Source organism: Panthera leo, chromosome C1 (assembly GCF_018350215.1).
Source record: "Panthera leo isolate Ple1 chromosome C1, P.leo_Ple1_pat1.1, whole genome shotgun sequence".
In the NCBI taxonomy this organism is placed as follows: domain Eukaryota; kingdom Metazoa; phylum Chordata; class Mammalia; order Carnivora; family Felidae; genus Panthera; species Panthera leo.
In genome coordinates this window covers 41,476,332-41,499,551 of record NC_056686.1, presented here as the reverse complement: position 1 = coordinate 41,499,551, position 23,220 = coordinate 41,476,332, and the positions used below count along the sequence as shown (strand labels likewise).

The window sequence follows — 23,220 nt, the reverse complement described above, 5'->3', positions numbered from 1 at the left end:
AGGCATAGCTCATAAAGGCAGGCACTTTTCCCGCTGATTCTCCAGGAGGCCCCATGTGTTTTTCTCAACACAGTGTATGATGCACATTTATATGCATTCTCTTATTTAAAATTCACAGCAGCTTTCTGAGGTAGGTAATATTTTCATATCATAGATGAGGATAATGAGGCTCAGAGTTTAAGTGACTTGCCCAAGTTCATACATTGAGTTATGGGAAAGTTGGGGCCAGGAGTCAGGGTTTTTGTTATGGTAAAGCTGCCACACCCAAATCTCTTCTTATTCCAAAAATCTAAGTGTGTAAACAGCTGCCTCAGAAAAAACGAAGACCAATAATATGACTTTTACATTAATAGTCTGGCACATGGCAAATGCTCAGTAAATGTTTATCGAAAGGAGTAACATAGGGTGCCTGGGTGGCTCAGTCAGTTAAGCATTTGACTTTGGCTCAGGTTCTGATCTCATGGTTGGTGAGTTCAAGCCCCATATTGGGCTCTATGCTGCCGGCTCAGAGCCTGGAGCCTGCTTCAGAATCTGTGTCTTCCTCTCTCTCTGCCCCTCCCCCTTTCGTGCTCTCTCTCTCTCTCTCTCTCTCTCAAAAATAAACATTAAATAATAATAATAATAATAATAATAATAATAATAATAATAATTAAGGGGTAGCATACCCTAAAGATTTGCTTTAGGTCCAGTGTTGCCAGGATGTAAGGATAGATAAAACTCAGATGAATCCAGAAGAAAAAGCAGACGGCTAATTGTAAAACAAACTCCAATAATGTAGCCCAGACTAGGGAGAGGGCACAGATGAGGGACTAAAGATCTGACTATGGAAGTGAATTAAAGGGGCCAGTGAAATAATGTTTATTGAGTACCTCTCATAGGCCAAGAAACTATGCTAGATTAATTACATATGACAACTGCTCATTCTATATGTACCACAACTCTGTGAAGAGAGAGTATTTTCTCTATTGTAAAGTAAAAATGTTGTGGCTTAGAGAGGCAGTACGACTCACCCAAAAATTCAGCTGAACAATAAATAGAGCAGGGATTTTGAACTCCCTATAATAATGCACAGTACTAGGTCTAGTCTCAACTGTTAATTGTAACGCCTGGGCAAATCTCAATTTCTGGTTCTCAGTTTCTTTCTTGATTAAATAGGAATTATAATCTCTCTTCTTCCAATTTTATCTCCCAGGTTTAGAGAATAAAATAAGGTAGAGGACTTGCAATTGAGGTAAGGATCAAATCTGTGTTTCAGTAAAGTTACTCTTTGACCAGCAGTCCCATTTTTAGGGATCTTTCTTAAGGAAGTAATAGAAAACTGAACACATATTTATGTAAATACATGACCACTTGATTTAATTTATAATAATTAAGAATAGAAAAGTAAAGGTACAATATTAAAGAACTGGTCATATGACACACCCATAAGATGGAATACAATGTAGTCAATTGAAATGATATTTCTGAAAAGTTTTAAAGGTCTCAATTGTAAATAAACTATTGTGGCTCTTAGTTTTTGAAAAAAAAAATGAAAAAATAGAAGTCTCAGAAAAAATATTTATGATACAGTGTTAAGTGAAATATACATAGAAGTTACAAACAAGGATATATGCTATGCTGTCATTTATATATAGATAAAAAGTATAAATAGATTTCTATGTTTATATATACAAAAACTATCTCTGAAGGGTGCATAAATTGGTAACATGTTTGCCTTTGAGGAGAGGACCAGAGACTGGAAGTCGAGTGGAAAGCACTATAAACCTTTACATATTATTTATTTTTTAAGTAAAAATTAAAATAATGCCAACTACAGATGGTGATAAGATAATGCTTGCAAATAGTAAAAGTTTGAATTATTTTCAACATATGTATTACCATTTATTTATTTGTTTGTTTGTTTATTAAAGGAGATAGAAGTTTATTGAATACACTGCAAGGGAGAGGCAGGCAGGACAGCAAAGGAGAGGCTGTCTGCCCGTATTACCTTTATTTTTTATTTTTTATTTTTTTAATTTTTTTTTTCAACGTTTTTTATTTATTTTTGGGACAGAGAGAGACAGAGCATGAACGGGGGAAGGGCAGAGAGAGAGGGAGACACAGAATCGGAAGCAGGCTCCAGGCTCCGAGCCATCAGCCCGGAGCCCGACGCGGGGCTCGAACTCACGGACCGCGAGATCGTGACCTGGCTGAAGTCGGACGCTTAACCGACTGCGCCACCCAGGCGCCCCCCGTATTACCTTTAAAATCAACAAATAATAAGATATAATTTAAAAACAGATGGTACTTTGTTGCATAAGAAAGTAACGGAGGATAAAAAGGCAAGGGCACCTGGGTGGCTTAGTCAGTTGAGTGTCTGACTTTTAATTTTGGCTCAGATAATGATCCCTGGGTTGTGGGATCTAGCCCACAGAGGATCGAGGCCTCTGTGCTGAACGTGGAGCCTGCTTAAGATTCCCTCTCTTTCTCTCTCTCTCTCCCTCCCTCCCTCTCTCCCTCCCTCTCTCCCTCCCTCTTCCCCTCTCCCCCCCCCCCACTCATGTGCACTCTCTCTCTCTCTAAAAAAGAAAGAAAGAAAAGAATAAAAGGAAATAAGGGAGAGAATACACTTAACTGTTAATGATGGCTGTTTCTGAGTAGATGGGGTATCTTACAATGTAAAACTTTCTGTTTTACACTCTTGTGTTCTTTTCTTTTTTCTTTTATTTATATATTTATTTATTTTGAGAGAGTGCAAGCGTGAGCTGGGAAGGAGCAGAGAGAGAATCCCAAGCAGGCTCTGTGCTGTAAGTACAGAGCCTGACTTGGGGCTCGAACTTACAAATCATGAGATCATGACCTGAGCTGAATGAAATCAAGAGACAGACGCTTAACTGAACCACTCAGGCACCCCTCTTATGTTCTTTTCTAATTTTTTATAGTGAATTTATACTTTCAAAGCAAAAATTCTGTCTTGTAAACAAACAATAATGACTGGCAGCAGAGTGGAGGATGGTGTGAGGTTGTTGTGGTTGCTTCCCTTGTTTTAGGTAGGAAAAAAAGCATAATTCCTTTGAATTGCCAATTCTGGAAACAGGCTCTCCATCTGGTACCATGAAAAGCTGAAAAGTTAGGGCTATGAGACAGTTTAAGCAAGCAATGGCATCCTCCCCTCTAATCTCACTTTCTTCTTCCGTGTAAATGCTCCAGGTGTCCTGGGCACATTCCACACCCACTAGTGAGTGTTGTTCTGGGGCAGATTGATTATGGGAGTGGGGCCAAGGGTCTCAGATAAGGGCTTGAGAGCTGGGAGAAAAGAGAAAGGAAGAACAGAGGCCACCAGAGGCTAGTGGTGGCATATTTAAGAAAGTATTATTAAAGGGCTGCTATTAGGGGCACCTGGGTGGCTCAGTCGGTTAGGCATCCAATTTCGGCTCAGGTCATGAATTCGTGAATTCGAGCCCCACACCTGGCTCTGTGCTGACAGCTTGGAGCCTGGAGCCTGCTTCGGATTCTGTTTGTCTGTCTGTCTGTCTCTCTGTCTCTCTCTCTCTGCCTCTACCCTGCTCACATTCTGTCTCTGTCTGGCAAAAATAAATAAACATTAAAAAAAATTTTAGAGGACTGCTAATAATCCCATATATTTCTTTGACCTTTCTTCAAGAGAGCTTTAAACCTTCTACGTTTGTCAGTTCCTTGTCCTTACAGCTCACCTGAGAGGCCCATAGACTTAAACCCACCAGCCAAACTCTCTTTCTTTTCCTTTGAAGAACAAAAACAGGAATTCCCAAAGAGAGTGACACCCTGGACATTATCTCATGTTAGGGCTGTGTTCCCACCCTCCTTTGACCACTTATACAGCCTGCCCAAGAACCCAGTGCTGAGCATAAGGAGTGACTGCAGGTAGAGAAGTAGGGTACTTACTTATTCCAATAAGACTATGGGACCAAGTGCTGGATTATGGGGTTCAGATCCAAAGTGCTCTAGGAAAGGAGAGGATGGTGGCAGGTGTGAGGGAGCTGGGGTCTCAGGGAAGGCCTGACACATAAATAAATACTTGCTGATGAGTATATGGATGAGTGAGCAAATGAACAAATAAATAAACAAAGGATCTGGGCTTTAAAGGATTTGGAATAATAATAACTTATGTTCACAGCTGTGAGGGCTTTATCAGTTTATCAAGGTCTTCCTTAGTGTTATCTCATTTGGGTCCTATAACAGCCCTGTAGGAAAAGCAGGGCAGAAATTGTCCTCTCCATTTTCCAGATGATGAGATTGAGTCCCAGAGTGATGAGTGACTTTTATTAATCCAGCACACATTTACTGAGTGCTGATTATGTATGAGTACTTATGCTAGAAGCTAGAGATGCAGAAATGAAGTACATTAAGTCCAAGATGCTTGGTCTAAAGGAGGAGCTGGAATAGTAAACAGTTTCTAAATGACACCAGTGCTGTTAGTGTGGTCTGGAGGCATAGAAGCAGGAGTGCGTGCCTTTATCATGCACAACGGAAGGTGAGATTTCATTTGGATCTATAAGGATGAATAGGAGTTTATTAAGAGTCTTGTAAACAGAAAGAATACATGTCTAAAGGGATAAAGCAAGAAATAACATGGCTTAGAGTAAAGTGCATAATTTGGTATAAAAGTGGCACTGGTTGGTAGAGAGAAAGCTTAGAAGAAGATCAAGTTTATTTTTTGGTAAGTTGGTTCTTTGGGCTTGATTTTTAGAGTTGTGGGGAGCCATGAAAGTTTAAAATTTTTTTTTTAATGTTTATTTATTTTTGAGAGAGAGGGAGAGACAGAGCGTGAGCAGGGGAGGGGCAGAGAGAGAGGGAGACACAGAATCCGAAGCAGGCTCCAGGCTCTGAGCTGTCAGCACAGAGCCTGACACGGGACTCCAACTCACGAACTGTGAGATTATGACCTGAGCCGAAGTCAGACGCTCAGCTGACTGAGCCACCCAGGCGCCCCTTTGAAAGTTTTTGAAACAGGGGAATGATAGCCCCATGCTGGGCCTTTCCTGGAATATTCACGTTTACCGTTTTGGCTTTTTCTTTTCAAAACTCAGCTCAGGAGCTGCCTCCTACAAGAGACTCTTCCTGACCACCATGCCTCTAGGTTGGGTTAGATGTTAGATGTTTCTTGTGGGCTTCCTGGGCCAAGCCTTCCCTCTGTCCTATCACTTATCTACTGCCTTGTTACCCTGTGTTTACATGCTTTTCTACTCTAATCTGTGGCCACTCAGAGGTTATAGCACCATGTCTGATTCATATTTGTATTCCCCATACCCAGCACAAGGCTTGACCCAGAGCAACGTGCTCAGTAAATATTTGCTGAAAGAATGAATAGGAGGAACTGGGTTCCACCCCAGTCCTGAAACAACATTTGGAGCAGGTGTAGTACTGGGGTGATTCTATGGTGTGTGTGTTTCTTCAGTGATGCTTGGGTGGAGAGAGTGTATGTGAATGGTGGAGTAACCATTAAAGATTGGTGACACTGGAGGTGTGTTCCTCCTGAGTGACCACAGGTCTTTCCTATAGATGGCTTCTGTGACTGATGGTAAAGCTGGAGTCAAAGATGCTTCTGACCAGAATTTTGACTACATGTTCAAACTGCTCATCATTGGCAACAGCAGTGTTGGCAAAACCTCCTTCCTCTTCCGCTATGCCGATGACACCTTTACCCCAGCCTTTGTCAGCACTGTGGGCATCGACTTCAAGGTGAAGACAGTCTACCGCCATGAGAAGCGAGTGAAGCTGCAGATCTGGGTGAGTCCTGAGCATCTTGCGCAGGATTGTCTTGGGGGGTGATTGGTCTGCTAGTACAAGAGCTGGGAGGCAGGCCAGTCTGGAACTTCTGGGTCTTATGGCATCAAGCACCAGTGCTGTTGAAGGCCTGGCCCCTGGACTGCCCCTTGCTGCTTTGATAGAAGTTTGCTCGCTTCTGGGGCCTCAGTTGTTTCTGCTGCTTAACTTTCTAAGAGGCTTTATCCTGCCTATACAAATGAGTGACCAAGAATTTGGGCTTTGGGGTTAGAAATTTGGATTCAACTTCCAGTTCTGCCACTTATTAGTTATGGAATCTTGACTAAATATTTATCTTCTCTAGGCCACCCTTTCCTCTTTGGGGGTGTAGCATCGACATCATAGGGCTGTTGGTGCTTAGCATACTTCGTGGAATGCAGTAAATGCACTGTAAATGTTAGCTCCTGTGTCCATAATCTATTGCTGTGTAATAAATCACTTCAAAACTTGATGGCTTAAAATAACAGTAATTAATTATTACACAGTTTCTGTGGATGAAACATTTGGGGGTGGCTTGGTTTCTGTCTTGTTGCCTCTTATGAGGTTGCAGTCAGATATTGGCTTGGGTTGTCATCTGAAGGCTTGAATGGGGCTAGAGGATCCCGTTCCAAAGTGGCTTACTCATGTATCAGGTATTGGCTATTAGCAGGAGGCCTTAGTTCTTTCCCATGTGGTTCTCTCCAAGGAGTTGTGTAAGTGCCTTCATGGCATGGCATCTGGCTTCCCCCAGGGGGAAAGATCCAAGAAAGCAGAGAGGAAGTGACAATGTCTTTTATTACTTAGCCTTAGAGTATCTTTTGGTCACTGATTCAGTGTAGGAGGAAATTACATAAGGGTATGAATCCTGGGAGGTGAGGATCATTGGGGACCATCTTAGAAACCACCACAGCTACTATTATTGGTATTTACCAGTGGTACTAATAAAATATATACATCTTTGAGATGATATAGCAAAATGTAGATCATATGCTTTTCAATAATGAATTATTGCCAGGATTAGATATTTTGAAAATTAGTGATTTTTAGTATTCAAAGCATGTGTTGTTTATGATCTCTCCATTCAACCTGATACATTGTGCACATATCTTATTGGCTATATACAGTACTTTTCTTTTTATAAATTATCTCCATACGTTATCATCTTCTGATTAACCCCAAGGGACAGATATTATTTTAATTCACTCCTATTTTACAGAAGAAAAAAAGTCAGACTCAGTAATTAACTTGCCTTAAGTCAACCACACTGTTGCAAAGTGGGATTCCAATTGAGGCCTTCTGATTCCAAGTTTTCTGCTCTTTTCTCTACACTGTGCATGTTAGGTCTTATAGAGCCCTTATTTCCATTTATGATAATGTTAAGTATTAATTTATATAGAGATAAAAGTTTATTTTGTTCATTTAGTCTCTATTAAAATCACTGAGGAATTGTGAGTTATTAGAAATATGAGAAGCTAAAAAGACCACTCAGTTCATTGGTTCTAGAAGTGTGGTCTTCAGGTCATCAGCATCAGCATTACCTGGGAATATAGTAGAAATGCAAATTCTCAGGCCCCTCCTCAGACCTACTTAAATGAGAAACTTTGAGCTATGACCTAACAATGTTTATTATAACAAGCCTTCCAGGTGGTTTTGAGGCAGGCTAAAATTGAAGAACCACTTTGGTTTAACTACTATTAGGTTTAACTGTCTTATGGTGAGAATCAATAAGCATTTATTAAGTACCTATTATGTGCCAACTGCTTCCACTTGTGTAATCTGACATCCTCTTGACAGCCAATGCACAGAGAAGTGAAAGCACAGGATATTGGGGGGTGGTGAGCAATACAGGGGAACTGGAACAAGGCTGTGAAGAGCAGGGAGGGGTGCTAAGAGGGAAATTTGCTGGAGAGGCTGTTAGGCAGTGGCTTGAAGGTAAGGGAGACCTTGCACAGCAAACGGAAGTTTCTTATCATGGGCCAGAGTTTACATACCTGATGATTCTTTAGAGACCTGAAGAAACTATTGGAGTTTTTTTTTAAATCTATAAACATAAGATAAAGGTTTAGTCATATTTCCTATATGGATTGACACAGATGTCTTCATTTGATCTCCACATCACATGGTCATATATCCTACACTCAAAAAATCTTCAGGTAGGAGAAGACAGTCTGCCCTTCTAAGGGATTTGGCAGTGGTGGCTCCCTCAGTCCTTCATTTATGTTCAGTACATTGTGAACTTTTGCAGTTTCTCTGTCCCTGGTTAAGTGGATTTATTTATTATACTACCTAATTTTAACTAAATAAACCCTCACAATGGATATGTGGCTTTAAAAGAGTCCTGCGAAGAAACCTCTGCCTGAAGACTATACTAATTATAGTGAGCCCGAGTGAGCATGGCAAATGGCTGAACTGATGTTTCTCAGACTCCCAGCATAAGTTCATTGTCAGCCATGTTTTGAGGTAAAATCAATGATGATCTAATTAGATCTGACATAGTCAATCACATTGCTTTTGCTAAAAAAAAAAAATTAGCAAAGAGATTTTGTGCGTGTGTGCATATATGCTTTTCTATAGCAGAGAAAAAGTTTTCTGTACTGTTCATAAATACATTAAAATGTAAAGATTTAAATATTTGTCATTTTTATGAGTTTTAACATCTTTTGTGTACAGATATAGATCTATATGTATGTGTAATCTAAATAAATATACAAATATTGTGGGTATGTGCTCACATTGTTCACATGGCCTTACTTAAAGGGTATAAATTTGGAGACCATTACCAGACTGTGGGGAGCCATAGAAGGGTTTTAATAAGGTCAGATTTGCATTCTGGAAAAATCCCTTCTTTCAGTTTGGAGAAAGGATGGAAATAAGGCAAAGAAACCAGTGGTTCAGGTAAGTTATAAGGGCCTGAATTAAGTGTATTAGTCTGCTTGGGCTACTGTAACAAAATACCACGGACTGGACGGCTTAAACAATAGAAATTTATTTTCTTCTAGTTCTAGAGGCTGGAAGTTCAAGACCAAGGTGCTAGCAAGGTTGATGCTTGACAAGAACTCTTCTCTTGTGTTGCAGATAGCTGCCTTCTAGCTGCATGCCCACATGGCCTTTCCTTGGTGCTTATATATGGAGAGTGAGGGAGCTCTCTGGTGTCTCTTCTTATAAGGACACTAATCCTATCAAATCAGCCACCCCGCCCCCGCCCCCCCCCCCCCCCCCCCCCCCCCCGCTTATGGTCTCAATTAACCTTAATCACTAACTTAGAATCCTCATCTCCAAATATAGCCACACTGGGGGGTTAGGACTCCAACCTATGAATTTTAGGAGAATGCAGACATTTGGAACATAATATCATGACAGCGACAAAGTGACCAAAGGGATGGAAATGAGGAGAGAGATTTAGGACTAGAATTTACAGAATTTGATGATCAATTAATTGTTTAGGAAGAAGGAGGAACACATATCTGCTTATATATATCTACTTACATATATTTACTTCTGTAAACAAAAGTTCTGTAATTTTTTTTTAAATTATGTGAGCTTTGGTAAGTCACTCTATTTCTATGAATAGATAATATCCTCAACTGTAAAAGGCTCACAGGTTTGTTGATGGGGGTGCTACATGTGATAACATAGTATTGTGCCTAGCACATATTAGGAACACAATAAATGTTAGGTTCCTTTTTCTCTCTGTTCCTGATCTAAATGCAAAGTGTGACTGGGTTCCTTGCCAAGTTTTCCACCCATGGTTCCAGGAGTGCTGGAACAGCACTAGCACTGTCTGAAATGTTCAGTTAAATTTCTCTGGTCAATTTGATCTCTCAGGGGATTTCAGAAAGCCATTGTCAGGGTGGAAGGTGGAGAGGGAGGAAGAGGAGGTTATGAGCATTGCTGAGCAGGACCATTCGCAAAAAGAGTTTCTATCATCTCTGGAGGATGTTGGATGATGAAGGTATTGGTAGTGCTTTGTTCCCTGGGGTCCCTGAATACATAGGTCCCTAAGAGCCCCCTCTGTTTCATGAGAGGTTAATTATTGTGGATCAGAGATGAGAATCTTACTGGGGAGGTGGGGGTAGGGGAGAAGTCTCATTAATAGAGAGTGAGAGCATGCACAGGTGTGAAGGGAGGGATATTAGGTAACTCCACAGCAACAGACCTGACTAGAGGCCATTTACTGCTTGGTGCTGGTTGCCAAGCAACCACTGGAGGCCTGTGGGAAGAGATGAGCAGGAGAGGGCCTTCCACTACTTCCATTTTGAGCCCATTGCAGGGACTGTTGGGTCTGGTGCTGGTCAAGGGAAGAATCTGGGTGTGTGTGGGAGGACTGAGCTGACCTAGGACTCTGGAGTCCTGGGTTCCAGTCCTGGCTCTGCCCTCCAGTCATGTGAGCTGGAGTGACCCTTCTCCTCCATGGGCCTTCCCTAACTATCAAACGGAGAAAATAATCCTTGTTCTTCATGCCTCATGAGTTGTTGTGAAGATCAAGTGAGGAAATGCAAAGGAGAGCCTAAAGAGAACTATGAAGCTTTGAGGAGATCAAAGGATTATGGATATTGTCCGCTATGTGAATTCTTCTTGTATATGCTTTCAATCATTCTTTGTATCTTTCCCACCTGCCCTCTGACCCAGGGAAGTATTGATCTCCTTAAAAGAATTGGTGTTTAAGTCAGAGATGTGAAGTTACTTGTGTAGAGCCAAACTGTAAACTTCATTCTTTAATTCATTCAGTAGATATTTACCTGGTGCTCACTCTATGCCAGGCATTGTACTAGCTATGGGGAAACACCCTTCCTACTTACATGGAGTTTACCCTCTAGGAGGGGAGATAAATACTAAGTACATGAATAAAAAATACATAATTTTATCTGTGGTAAGGACCCTGAAGGAAAAGAATAGACTTGTTTCAAACCCAGGCACTGGGACTCCGAACTCTGGAATCGCTGAACTGTGACTTTAATCTCATCCCTGGGCTTGCAGCTGGAGTTCAGGGTCAAATTCTATTCACAATTTAAATTTCTTTAATGTTTTATTTTTATTTTTGAGAGAGACAGACTGCGAGTGGCATGGGGCGGGGGGTGGGAGCAGAGAGAGAGGGAGACACAGAATCTGAAGCAGGCTCTGAGCTATGAGTACAGAGCCCAACATGGGGCCTGAACTCACGAACTCAGAGATCATGGGCCCGAGCCAAAGTTGGATGCCTAACTGGCTGAGCCACCCAGGCGCCCCTCTATTCACAATTTAAAAGGCTAGCTTAGTTGATGACCTTCACCATACCAGTTCACTTCAGAACTGTCTCTGTTAGGGGACATGGTGGCAGGGGTCTCCATTGTGGAAAGATAGTATCTCCTGCTTACATCCACCAATGAGGCTTTGGGTGACCTGAATGTCCAGAAAGGTTTAAAGATAGGAGTACCTCATGTGTTTGGGATTACTTGTATAAAGATTGGGGAATATACTGGCTGGCCTGTCCAACATTCTTCTGTTGGCTGTTTAAAAAAATTTTTTTTTTAACGTTTATTGATTTTTGAGACAGAGAGAGACAGAGCATGAACGGGGGAGGGTCAGAGAGAGGGAGACACAGAATCTGAAACAGGCCCCAGGCTCTGAGCTGTCAGCACAGAGCCCGACGCGGGGCTCAAACTCACGGACCGCGAGATCATGACCTGAACCGAAGTCGGACGCTTAACCGACCGAGCCACCCAGGCGCCCCTGTTGGCTGTTTTAAGAACTATGTCTTGTGAAGGATTTATAGGCCACTATCCTTACTCCTGGGCCTCTTGTGGTATCACTGTTTCCTATCATCTTTCTTTCTCCGCAACTCATTCCTCTGAAGCCCTCAGTTACTAAGGCCCTTGTGTGTACTTCCATTATTCTATTTCTTTGTTGTGGTAGTAGTAAAGTGTATAAAGCACCAACATATTGCCTGGCATGGGGGAAACACTCAACAAACAGTAGTATTTATTAAGGTTCCCGGGTGATCAAGAAATGATATTCATTTTCCTCCCCATTTAAGTTTGGAACCAAGTGAGAGATAGATGCAGGAGTCAGAGAGATGGGGAGTAATGTGACAGCCTTACTACTGGTAAAAGCTAGGATGAAGCACATGGCCCAAGTCCTCAGGGAAGTGGAGCTTGCTAATACTTCGCTCTGGAGTCGGATAGATGTAGAAACCCAATCACAGGCCAACATGGGGAGCTAGCTGCAATCTGCTCATGCAGTGTACACCCAAGGTCAAAGTCCATGTGGCCCAGACTTACTAATGCTTCAGACCTAAAGCATCCCACTCAGGACGATAGTAGATGCCTCTATGTCCATGTTCAGTCTTTCTCATGGAGGAAAGGAGGGTGCCTCCTCCAACAACTCTTTTTGTATTAAAGAGATAGATGGAAGTAAGCATTCACTCCAAAAGGAGGTTGAGTACAATAATGAAAGCCAGGAAAAATAGGAGGAGTCTTAACAGATTTCCTGGAAATCCTGAATTTCACAGTTACATGATTCACTTCCTATGTAACCAGGAGCTGAAAAAGTAAGACCAGGTGAGACAGGGCTTTTGGGAGTCAGCTAGGTTTACTCACTAGCCAACTACCTTATTCCCACACAGCCACCTCAATGAAATTTAGGTTTCCACATGATTTTAGAGTCACTTTTAAATATTAAAAGTAGTGAATATTAAATCTGAGAATGCAAAAAACTTCTATCTTGGAACCAGTAAGATAGCAGGTTACCACATGATTTTGGAGTCATTTGTAAATATTAAAAGTAGTGAATATTAAATCTGGGAATGCAAAAAACTTATATCTTGGAACCAGTAAGATAACAATAAATGGAATGGGGTTTAGGAATATGGGGAAATATAATCATACCAGAAGCCTAGACTAAGAAGGATTGTGGATCTTAAGTAGTCTTTAAAAAAAATTTTTTTTTTAATCTTTAGTTATTTTTGAGAGACAGAGAGACAGAGTGTGAGCAGGTAAGGAACAGAGAGAGAAGGAGACACAGAATCCGAAGCAGGCTCCAGGCTCTGAGCTGTCAGCACAGAGCCTGATGCGGGGCTCCAACTCATGAACCGTGAGATCACGACCTGATCTGAAGTCGGACACTTAACCAACTGAGCCACCCAGTGCCCCTTAAGTAGTTTTTTTTTTTTTTATTTAAAAAAAATTTTTTTTTAACGTTTATTTATTTTTGAGACAGAGAGAGAGAGAGAGCATGAATGGGGGAGGGTCAGAGAGAGGGAGACACAGAATCTGAAACAGGCTCCAGGCTCTGAGCTGTCAGCACAGAGCCCGACGCGGGGCTCGAACTCACCGACCGCGAGATCATGACCTGAGCTGAAGTCCCCCACTTAACCGACTGAGTTACCCAGGCGCCCCAAGTAGTTTTTTAACAAATATTTACTGTGGCTTACACTGGTGATAGAGAAATTAATATGAAGAGACACATCCTGTGCTCTCCAGAAACTAGTGCGATTGGATTTACCTGTGAGCTCCAAAAGTGAAATGAGTAGCATAGTTCTCTTGTTCTGGTTAAGGGAAACAAACTAGGACATCAGGAGAGATTGACTTTTTCTAAGAATTTAAGAATATATAATAATGGATTATATGAGATTGGGCAGCAATTACCATAAATTACCATAAATCTAGTGGTTTAAAACAACACAATTTATTATCTTATAGTTCTAGAGGTCAGAAGTTCAAAATTGGTGTCACTGGGTTAAAAATTGAAGTGTTGGAGGCGCCTGGGTGGCTCAGTTGGTTGAGTGACTCTTGATTTCCACTCAGGTCATGATCTTATGGTTCATGAGTTTGAGCCTTGCATTGGGCTCTGTGCTGACAATGTGGAGGCTGCTTGGATTCTCTCTCTTTCCCTCTCTCTCTCTCTGCCTCTCCCTGCCTCTCTCTCTCTCAAAATAAGGAAGTAAACTTAAAAAAAATTGAAGTGTTTGCAGGTGGGCATTCCTTCTGGCAGCTCTAGCGGAGAATCCATTAATTTGCAGTTTTCAGCTTCTGGAGGCCACTTGCATTCCTTTGCTTGGGGTCCCTTCCTCCATTTTCAAAGCCAGCAATGCAATATCTTTCAATCTCTCTCTCTCTCTCTCTCTCTCTCTCTCTCTGACCTTCCTGTTTTTCTCTTATAAGGACTCTTTCATGATCTTGGGCTCACATGAATAATCAGGATAATCTCCCACCTCAAAACCTTAATTTAATCCCATTTATGAAGCCCTTTTTGCCATGCCAGGTAACATATTCACACGTTCTTGGAATTAAGATGTGAGTATCTTTTGGGATGCTATTGCTCTGACTACCACAGCATCTATTAATAACATGGAAAAGACCTATTATACACCTGAAGCTAATATTATACTGTAAATTAACTGGAATGTAAACAAAAACTAAACAAACTCCAAAACCTAAACCCCCCACACCAAAAACAAACAAACAAACAAATAAATAAATAAATAAAAGTGATAGAGGCAAAAACAAAACAAAACAACCCACGGAAAAGATCTAATATAAATGCTCCCTATCCTTCGAGACTCTAACTTAAGTTCTCTCTCCTCTGATGTTAGTCCCTGCTGCTAGCTGCCTGAAACAGGCACTGTTTATGTCTTAGGCTTACACTGCCCACTGAGAATGCTTGTCACATTGTTAGGTCCCAATAAGCCTGTGAGCTCAGAGTTTATCACATCTTAGTCTCTCATTTTAGACATGAGGCTAAGGTCCAGAGAGATACAGACTTTACTAAGGGGCTGCAGCAAGGTTTCCTAACACATTTCAGTGCTCTTCCTACACTTCAGGAAGGTGAAGTCTGTCCACCTGAGCATAGAGAGACTGATGGGCAGCATAGAAGAGGCTGGAGGCTGAACAGGAACACTAGGGCTCTGACAGGGCCCTGTTGCTCCAGGAATCTGGAGACAGTTCTGAGTACAACATCTCATGCTTAGCTCTTATGATAATCAGAATTGATTTTTATAGGCAGCAAGTTTCCTGGTGTGGCTGCAGAGATATGTTGACACTCACCTCCCAAAGCCTGTAGGAACCAGCTGCTAGAGAGGTTTAATCTGATTTTTTAAATCACAACAAAGACTATGGGAAGTCAAACCAGAATTGCAGGCCTCATCTGCCTTTGTAACTTGTAAATAAATTAACCAGAAGTCCTGACTGGCTATTCCAGGGGTGTGTGTTCTTTAGGGCGACCACCCCTTTACCTCTACCCAAACTGGTGTGGGTGGAAAGTAAATACCTACAAGCCATTTGCATACTCATTCATTCAATAAACCTGTACCTATTACGTGCCAGGCACTGTCATAAGAGGGCAAATACACAGCTATGATACAATATGAATGATATAATAAAGGAGTGAAGAAAGTGCCGGGAAAGGGAAAGGAGCTGCTACCTCTGCATGGGGAAGTTATTTTAGGCTTCACGAAGAGGGGACACTTGAGCTGGGTCTTAGCAAATGAGTCAGAGTTTTTCAGGTTAATGCTGGGGAAGATCTTTTCAAGCAAAAGGAAAGACATTTATTTGCAAAAGCATGATCACTTTTAGGGACCTGTTATATGCCTGGCTGTGGTAGGTGAAACAACATCCCTACCTCTAAGGGGCACTCAGTGCAGTAAGACGGATATAACACGCATACAAATTATCAATGATGCTATAGACATGAATGATGCCTTGAGAGGTACAGAAAGTTTTAAGGGAGTTTAGAGAGGGAGTGCTCCCTCTCAGCTTGACAGCATCAGGGAAGGGTTCATTGAGGAGGTGGCCTTATTGTAATGAAAGTCGGGTCTAGCAGATAATAACATCCTCAGAGGCAGAGCTGTCTGTCTCATTCTTCTAGGTCTGTGGTCCAGGCTGACCTCGGTTTTTGACTCAGAGGCAATGTTCTGACATTCCCTGAAACGATTTGCATGTTCAGGAAGCAGTGCAGCATGTCCTTAGGAGCAGAGACTTTAGAGTGAGCCAGGTCCATGCTCCAAACCCATTTCTGCGACTGTTACCTTGTTCATGTCCCCTTTCCTCCTTGTGTTTCTCTTTCTTCTTTTTGAAATAAGGATAATTTTAGTGTTGTTGAGAGAATGAAATAAGATAATGCTTAGCATGTAGTAAGTGATCATTAGTTGGTAGTTTTTGTTATTATTAATTCTGGTACTCTCAGGGATTGATTTGTGGCACCAAAGTCTGGATGTTATCTGAGCTGGACTCCGCATCTTTCAGGATTTGATGAACATCCATCTGAATTCTTTCTCTGAGTCCTGAGCTGAGTCTGCAGTGGTTGGTGGCTGATCTCTTTGACAGAGCTGTGCCTGTTGGCACATGCAGTTTAGCTGGGGGGATAGAACAATTTAGAAAGCCATAAAAAACTAAAATATGCGGTACTGAATAAATTTAATGGAAGTTTAAAGGAAAGAGTTCAGTAAGAGTGGGTAAGAAAGACTTCTGGGAGGAAAGCAGCAAGGGGACCACTATAGGATGGGGAAAGAAGGAAGGTTGTGATGGAGACATCCCAAGCAAGGGGATTGACATTAGAGGAGGGCATGATTTGTAGTGTACTTTGTACAGTGTTTTTCCAGTGAAGTGACTGGACTTCTCCCATATGTAAGTCACAGCTCCTGCCTCTGCCTCAATTGCCATGTGGTGTAGCCATTCCCTCCTTACAATACTTACATTGTACACACCAAGCATAGTTCTAGGTGCTACAGATAGAGCAGTAAAAGTAACAGACAGAATCCCCTATCCCACATTTCCCTAGATTTAAGGGGGAAGACTGGCAGTAAACAAGCAAAATATACAGTATATGCTATGATGATGTGTTCTGGGGAAAAATATGGCAGGAAAAGGGATATAGGAAGTGGAGTGTTATTTTTAAACATTTTAAAAATATTTATTTATTTATTTATTTTTGAGAGAGAGAGACAGAATGTGAGCAGAGGAGGGGCAGAGAGAGAGGGAGACACAGAATCCAAAGCAGGCTCCAGGCTCTGAGCTGTCAGCACAGAGCCTGATGTGGGGCTTGAACTCACGAACCACGAGATCATGACCTGAACCAAAGTCAGACGCTTAACTGACTGAGCCACCCAGGTGCCCTTGAAGTGGAGTGTTATTTATTTGTTTATTTATATGTTTAAAAATGTTTAATATAATTTATTGTCAAGTTAGCTAACATATATTGTATAGACTGCGTTCTTGGTTTTGGGGGTAGATTCCTGTGATTCATTGTTTACATACAACACCCAGTGCTCATCCCAGCAAGTGCCCTCCTCAATGCCCATCACCTATTTTCCCCTCCCACCCCACCCCCGTATCAACCCTCGGTTTGTTCTCTGTATTTAAGAGTCTCTTATGGGTTTGCCTCCTTTTCTGTTTGAAACTATGTTTTCCCCTTCCCTTCCCCCATGGTCTTCTGTCAAGTGCCTCAAGTTCCACATATGAGTGAAAACATATGATAACCTGTCTTTCTCTGACTTATTTCACTTAGCAGAATACCTTCCAGTTCCATCCACATTGTTGCAAATGGCAGGATTTCATTCTTTCTCATTGCCAAGTTGTATTCCATTGTATATATAAACCATATCTTCTTTATCCATTCATCAGTTGATGGACATTTGGGCTCTTTTCATGATTTAGCTATTGTTGAAAGTGCTGCTATAAACATTGGGATACAAGTGCCCCTATGAATCAGCACTCCTGTATCCTTCAGTTAAATTCCAAGTAGTGCTATTGCTGGGTCCTAGGGTAGTTCTGTTTTTAATTTTTTTGAGGAAACTCCACACTGGGAAGTGCAGTGTTATTTAAAATTTCTCAAAATAAATAAACATTCAAAAAAGTGAAAAAAATTTTTATTTGAATATAACTGATCCTCAATGTTATATTAATTTCTGGTGTGCAACATAGTGATTCAACTTCTCCACGCATTATGCTGTGCTCACCACAAGGGTAGCTATTGTCTGTGTAATATCACTGACCATATTCCCTATGCTGTGTTCTTTATTCTCATAACTTATTTATTTCATAACTGGACTTTGGAGGGTTTTTTTTAAATTAATTAATTTATTCTTGAGATAGAGGGTGGGGCAGAGAGAGAATGTGGGCCAAGGAGGGGCAGAAAGAGAGGGAAAGAGAGAATCCCAAGCAGGTTCCACACTGTGAGTGCAGTGCCCCATGGGGGGCTCAGACTCATGAACTGTGAGATCATGACCTAAGCCAAAATCAAGAGCCAGGGAGTTGGATCACCTGGGTGACTCAGTCATTGAGCATCCAACTTTGGCTCAGGTCATGATCTCACAGTTTGTGAGTTGGAGCCCCACATAGGGCTTACTGCTATTGGCACAGAGCCTGCTTCAGATCCTCTGTCTCCCTCTCTTGGCCCCTTCCCCTGCTTGTGCTCTCTGTCTCAAAAATAAATAAAACATAAAAAAAAAAAAGTCAGACGCTTAACTGATTGAGTACCCAGGTGCCTCTGGACTTTGCGGTTTTTAAAAACAGCTTTATTGATGTATAATTGGTACACAAAACAACCTGTACATATTTAATGTATGCCATTTGATTAATTTGGACATATGCAAACATATGTGAAACCATCACCATAATCAAGATGATAGACATATTTATCACATCTAAAAGTTTTCTTGTGTCCTCTTCCCCAAATCTTTTTTTTTTTTTTTTGGTGAGATTTACCCTTTTAATAAAATTTTAAGTGCATAATATAGTGTTGTTAATTATAGGCACTATGTTGTACAGCAGATCTCTAGAACTTATTCATCTTATATCACTGAAACTTTATACCAATTACATAATTCCCCATTTTTCCCTCCCCATAGTCCCTGGAAACCACTGTTCTATTCTCTGCTTCTATGAATTTTACTACTTTAGATATGTCATATAAATAGAATCATGCAGTATTTATCTTTCTGTGATTGGCCTATTTCACTTAGCATAATGTCCTCCAGGTTCATCCATGTTATTGCAAATGGCAAAATTTCCTTTTTTCAAAGGCTGAATAATACTCCATCATATGTGTATACCACATTTTCTTTATCCATTCATCTATCAATAGACAGTTGGGTTGTTTCCATATCTTGGTTACTGTGAATACTGCTGCAGTGAACATGGGTTTACAGATATCCCTGAGATTCTGATTTCAGTTCTTTTGGGTACACACCCAGAAGTAGGATTGCTGGATTATATGGCAGTTCTATCAGACAACTTGAAAAAACATTTCTCCAAAGAAGACCTACAAATGGGCCAACAGATATATGAAAAACGCTCAGCATTACTAATCATCAAGGAAATGCAAATCAAGACCATTAGATATTACCTCACATATTAGGATGGCTATTTAAAAACAAAACAAAACACAAGTGTTGGCAAGGATGTGGGGAAATCAGAACCGTTGTTTCACTTGTTCACTGTTCTAACCTTGTGTACTGTTGGTGAGAATGTAGGTGCAGCCACTATGGACCATATGAAGATTCCTTAAAAAATTAAGAAAAGGTAGGGGCGCCTGGGTGGCTCAGTAGGTTGAGCGTCCGACTTTGGCTCAGGTCATGATCTCACGGTTTGTGAGTTTGAGCCCCGCATCGGGCTTTGTGCTGACAGCTCGCAGCCTGGAGCCTGCTTTGGATTCTGTGTCTCCCTCTCTCTCTGCCCCTCCTCCGCTCACTCTGTCTCTCAAAAATAAATAAATGTTAAAAAAAAAAATTAAGAAAAGGCTTTTGGTTTTACTCAGAATGAGATGGGAGGGTTTTGAGCAGAGGAATTACATGATCTGGCTAACATTCTTAAAATCAACTTTATTTTTGGATAATTTTAGATTTATAGAAAATTTGCAATGAGGGTACAGAGAGTTCTCATATATCCTTCACCCAGTTTCCCTAATATTAACATCTTACATTACCATGGTGCATTTTTCAAAACTAAGAAATTAAAATTAGTACAATATTATTAACCAAACTATAGACTTTATCTGGATTTCACTAGTTTTCAAATAATGTCTTTTTACTGTTCCAGGATCCAGTTCATGTTATATTTAATAACATAGTTTAAAAATTGAGGTATAAGTCATATCTCATAAAATTCACCTTTTTAGGGCTAGTATCCAAAATCTATAAAGAGCTCACCAAACTCCACACCCGAAAAACAAATAACCCAGTGAAGAAATGGGCAGAAAACATGAATAGACACTTCTCTAAAGAAGACATCCGGATGGCCAACAGGCACATGAAAAGATGTTCAACGTCGCTCCTCATCAGGGAAATACAAATCAAAACCACACTCAGATATCACCTCACGCCAGTCAGAGTGGCCAAAATGAACAAATCAGGAGACTATAGATGCTGGAGAGGATGTGGAGAAACGGGAACCCTCTTGCACTGTTGGTGGGAATGCAAATTGGTGCAGCCGCTCTGGAAAGCAGTGTGGAGGTTCCTCAGAAAATTAAAAATAGACCTACCCTATGACCAGCAGTAGCACTGCTAGGAATTTACCCAAGGGATACAGGAGTACTGATGCATAGGGGTACTTGTACCCCAATGTTTATAGCAACACTCTCAACAATAGCCAAATGATGGAAAGAGCCTAAATGTCCATCAACTGATGAATGGATAAAGAAATTGTGGTTTATATATACAATGGAATACTACGTGGCAATGAGAAAGAATGAAATATGGCCTTTTGTAGCAACGTGGATGGAACTGGAGAGTGTGCTGCTAAGTGAAATAAGCCATACAGAGAAGGACAGATACCATATGGTTTCACTCTTATGTGGAACCTGAGAAACTTAACAGAAACCCATGGGGGAGGGGAAGGAAAAAAAAAAAGAGGTTAGAGTGGGAGAGAGCCAAAGCATAAGAGACTCTTAAAAACTGAGAACAAACTGAGGGTTGATGGGGGGTGGGAGGGAGGGGAGGGTGGGTGATGGGTATTGAGGAGGGCACCTTTTGGGATGAGCACTGGGTGTTGTATGGAAACCAATTTGACAATAAATTTCATATATTGAAAAAAAAATTCACCTTTTTAAAGTATACAGTTCAATGATTTTTACTATTCCTAAAATTGTGCAACCATCACTACTAACTCCAGAATATTTTAGTGGCTTACATTTCAATATTTAATATGATTGCTCTGAGGAAGGATTATGCCTACATCAAGAATAAATTATAAAGAGACAAAGGGCAGAAGCAGGGAAGATCAGTTAGGATGTGTAATAATCCAGGCCAGGAATAATGCGTCTGGAAGTTGAGTGGTAGTAAAAGTGGTCAGATTCTGGGTATATGTTGAAAATATTGCTGACGGTATTTGCTAATGAATTGGTAGTGGGGACAGAAGGAAGACGAGGAGTCAGGGACAATGCCGAGGGTTTGGGCTGAGTGACCAGAAGGTTGAAAATGCGTCTAATGGAGAAGGGAAGACTGCAGGGAGAGCAGGATTTGGGGGAGATAATTGGGGCTGAGTTCTGGTTATGTTGAGTTTGAAAAGCCTTTTGGAAAACTGAAGGGAGATACAGAATAGGCTGTTGGAGGGGTGCCTGGCTGGTTCAGTCGGTTGAGTGTCCGACTCTTGGTTTAGGCTCAGGTCATGATCTCACAGTTCCTGTGATCAAGCCCCGTGTTGGGCTCTTTGTTGACAGCATGGAGCTTGCTTGGGATTCTCTCTCTCCCTTTCTCTCTCTGCCCAAGTCCTGCTCAAACGCACTCTCTCTCAAAATAAATAAATAAATAAACATTAAAAAAAAAAAAAAGGTAAAAGGACTCAAATGTGTGGTACCTGAAGGTGAAGGGAAAAGTGAGTCAGAAAAGGGTTTTTTTGTTTTTTAAGATGGTAGAAGTACCAGTATGTTCGTGTGCTGGTGGAACAATCCAATAGCAGTCACCCAACCAAACTACCAACAAAGAAACAAAAACACAAACCTGGTGCTGTAGGAGAGAGAGGACAATTACTGGGATAATATCCTTGAATTGATAAGAGGAGGTGGCATCACAAGCAGGGGGTAAGCCCTTGCTAGGAGCACAGACTGTGCATCCACATCAACAGGAGAGAGAACAAAGAGGCTGGGCACAGGTGTGGCCAGGGGCTACATGTGCTGGTGGGGGTTCTCCTGGATACAATTTTGGGATAAAGTAGAAAGCAAGGTCATTGGTGGAGAGTGAGGATGGGGAGCAGGCAGTGTGGAGATTCAAGGAGAATGTCATCTAGGAAGAGTGAATAGACTAGGGAAATGTAATTTGATTGCTCATTAGCATTAAGGCTCTACTTGAAATTAGAGATCATAAATTTAAATTCATGAATTCATGAATTTGAAGCAAGGTTGTATGTTTCTCTGCAACCATGATTTGCTCTGTGGATACAGTCATAGAGTAGGCAGAGAGTTGGCTTTAATGAAAGTATTGTTTTGCTGAGTATGGACAAAGCAATAGAAGGCCAGGAGAGTCAGGGTTTTGTACAGAGAAGCCATTGTATAATGACCATAGGATTCAAGCTGGGCAGAGAGGGAGGTGATGACATAAGACGGGTAGAGGACAGTGAAAAGATTACAGGGGGTTGATGAGCATATGAGCTAGAAAGATCATAGAGATTGGAAAGTGGGAGACTGGAAATTACTATTGGCAATGACAAGGTGCAGGGTATGATGATGAGGGTGAATGGCTGAGCTGGATTAGAAATGAACATTACTAGAAGAAAGATCAAGGAAATGAGAGTCCAAGATATTGGAAGTCTCATCTCTGTGGATATTGAAATCACCAAGAATTATGGAGAGAGTAACAATGAACCAGGAGTTGTTGATTGGTCAGTAGACAAATAAGTGGGTGGTACAGTCTCATGATGCTCGAGATTCAAAGCTGAAGGTGTTTTGATTTGACTTTTGAAGGAGGGAAAGAATGATCTGGAAGTAGGGGTGAAAAGCAGCAATATCTATCCCACCTCCTGGCCCAGAGATTCAAAGGTGGTAAGAGGGAAAGGGACTATCAATTTGGAGGTGTTAGGAGAAGGTGTGGCCTCAGGGAAAGCTGGTTTCAGTCACAGCAAGGGGGTGAAGAAAACATTCAGAGAAGAGGCTGAGGAAAAAGAGATTTCTCTGATGACTGTGTGTTTCAGAAGGCCCAGTGAAAGGTGTCAGTAGGGAGGGGACTGGAGAGGGTTGGAAAAGATAATGTGCAGAGCTGTATGAGATTCAGAGTCCAGAGATCAAGAATGGCTTGAGAGGCTTGGGATGCTTGCCATGACTGACATGAATAGAGGAATAAAAGGTGCAACATAAATTAAAATGCAGACAGATGGCACCAAGACAGGCGGTGGTTGTAGGGGAAGAGGAATAGGGCCTTGCTTCCTCTTGGTTCCTGCTTTTAGAAGTCAAGAGGCTGGTGGAGATGCCATTCTTACTTGGACTGCCTTCCTCTTGATTTCACACATTAGTAATTATTGTGGCAATAAACACCAACTACCATTTATGTAAAATATC

At 41.4% G+C, this 23,220-nt stretch overlaps 1 protein-coding gene across 2 annotated transcripts in view; it reads left to right on the top strand.

Moving 5' to 3' along the window:
* The window catches only part of RAB3B (RAB3B, member RAS oncogene family), a 94,074-nt gene that overhangs the window by 30,019 nt on the left and 40,835 nt on the right, over positions 1 to 23,220 (top strand). For both annotated transcript variants that reach the window (XM_042951297.1, XM_042951298.1), the window contains one exon: positions 5,521 to 5,748. In XM_042951297.1, coding sequence (XP_042807231.1) covers positions 5,521 to 5,748 — 228 coding nt within the window. The remainder of the gene's footprint in view (positions 1 to 5,520; positions 5,749 to 23,220) is intronic.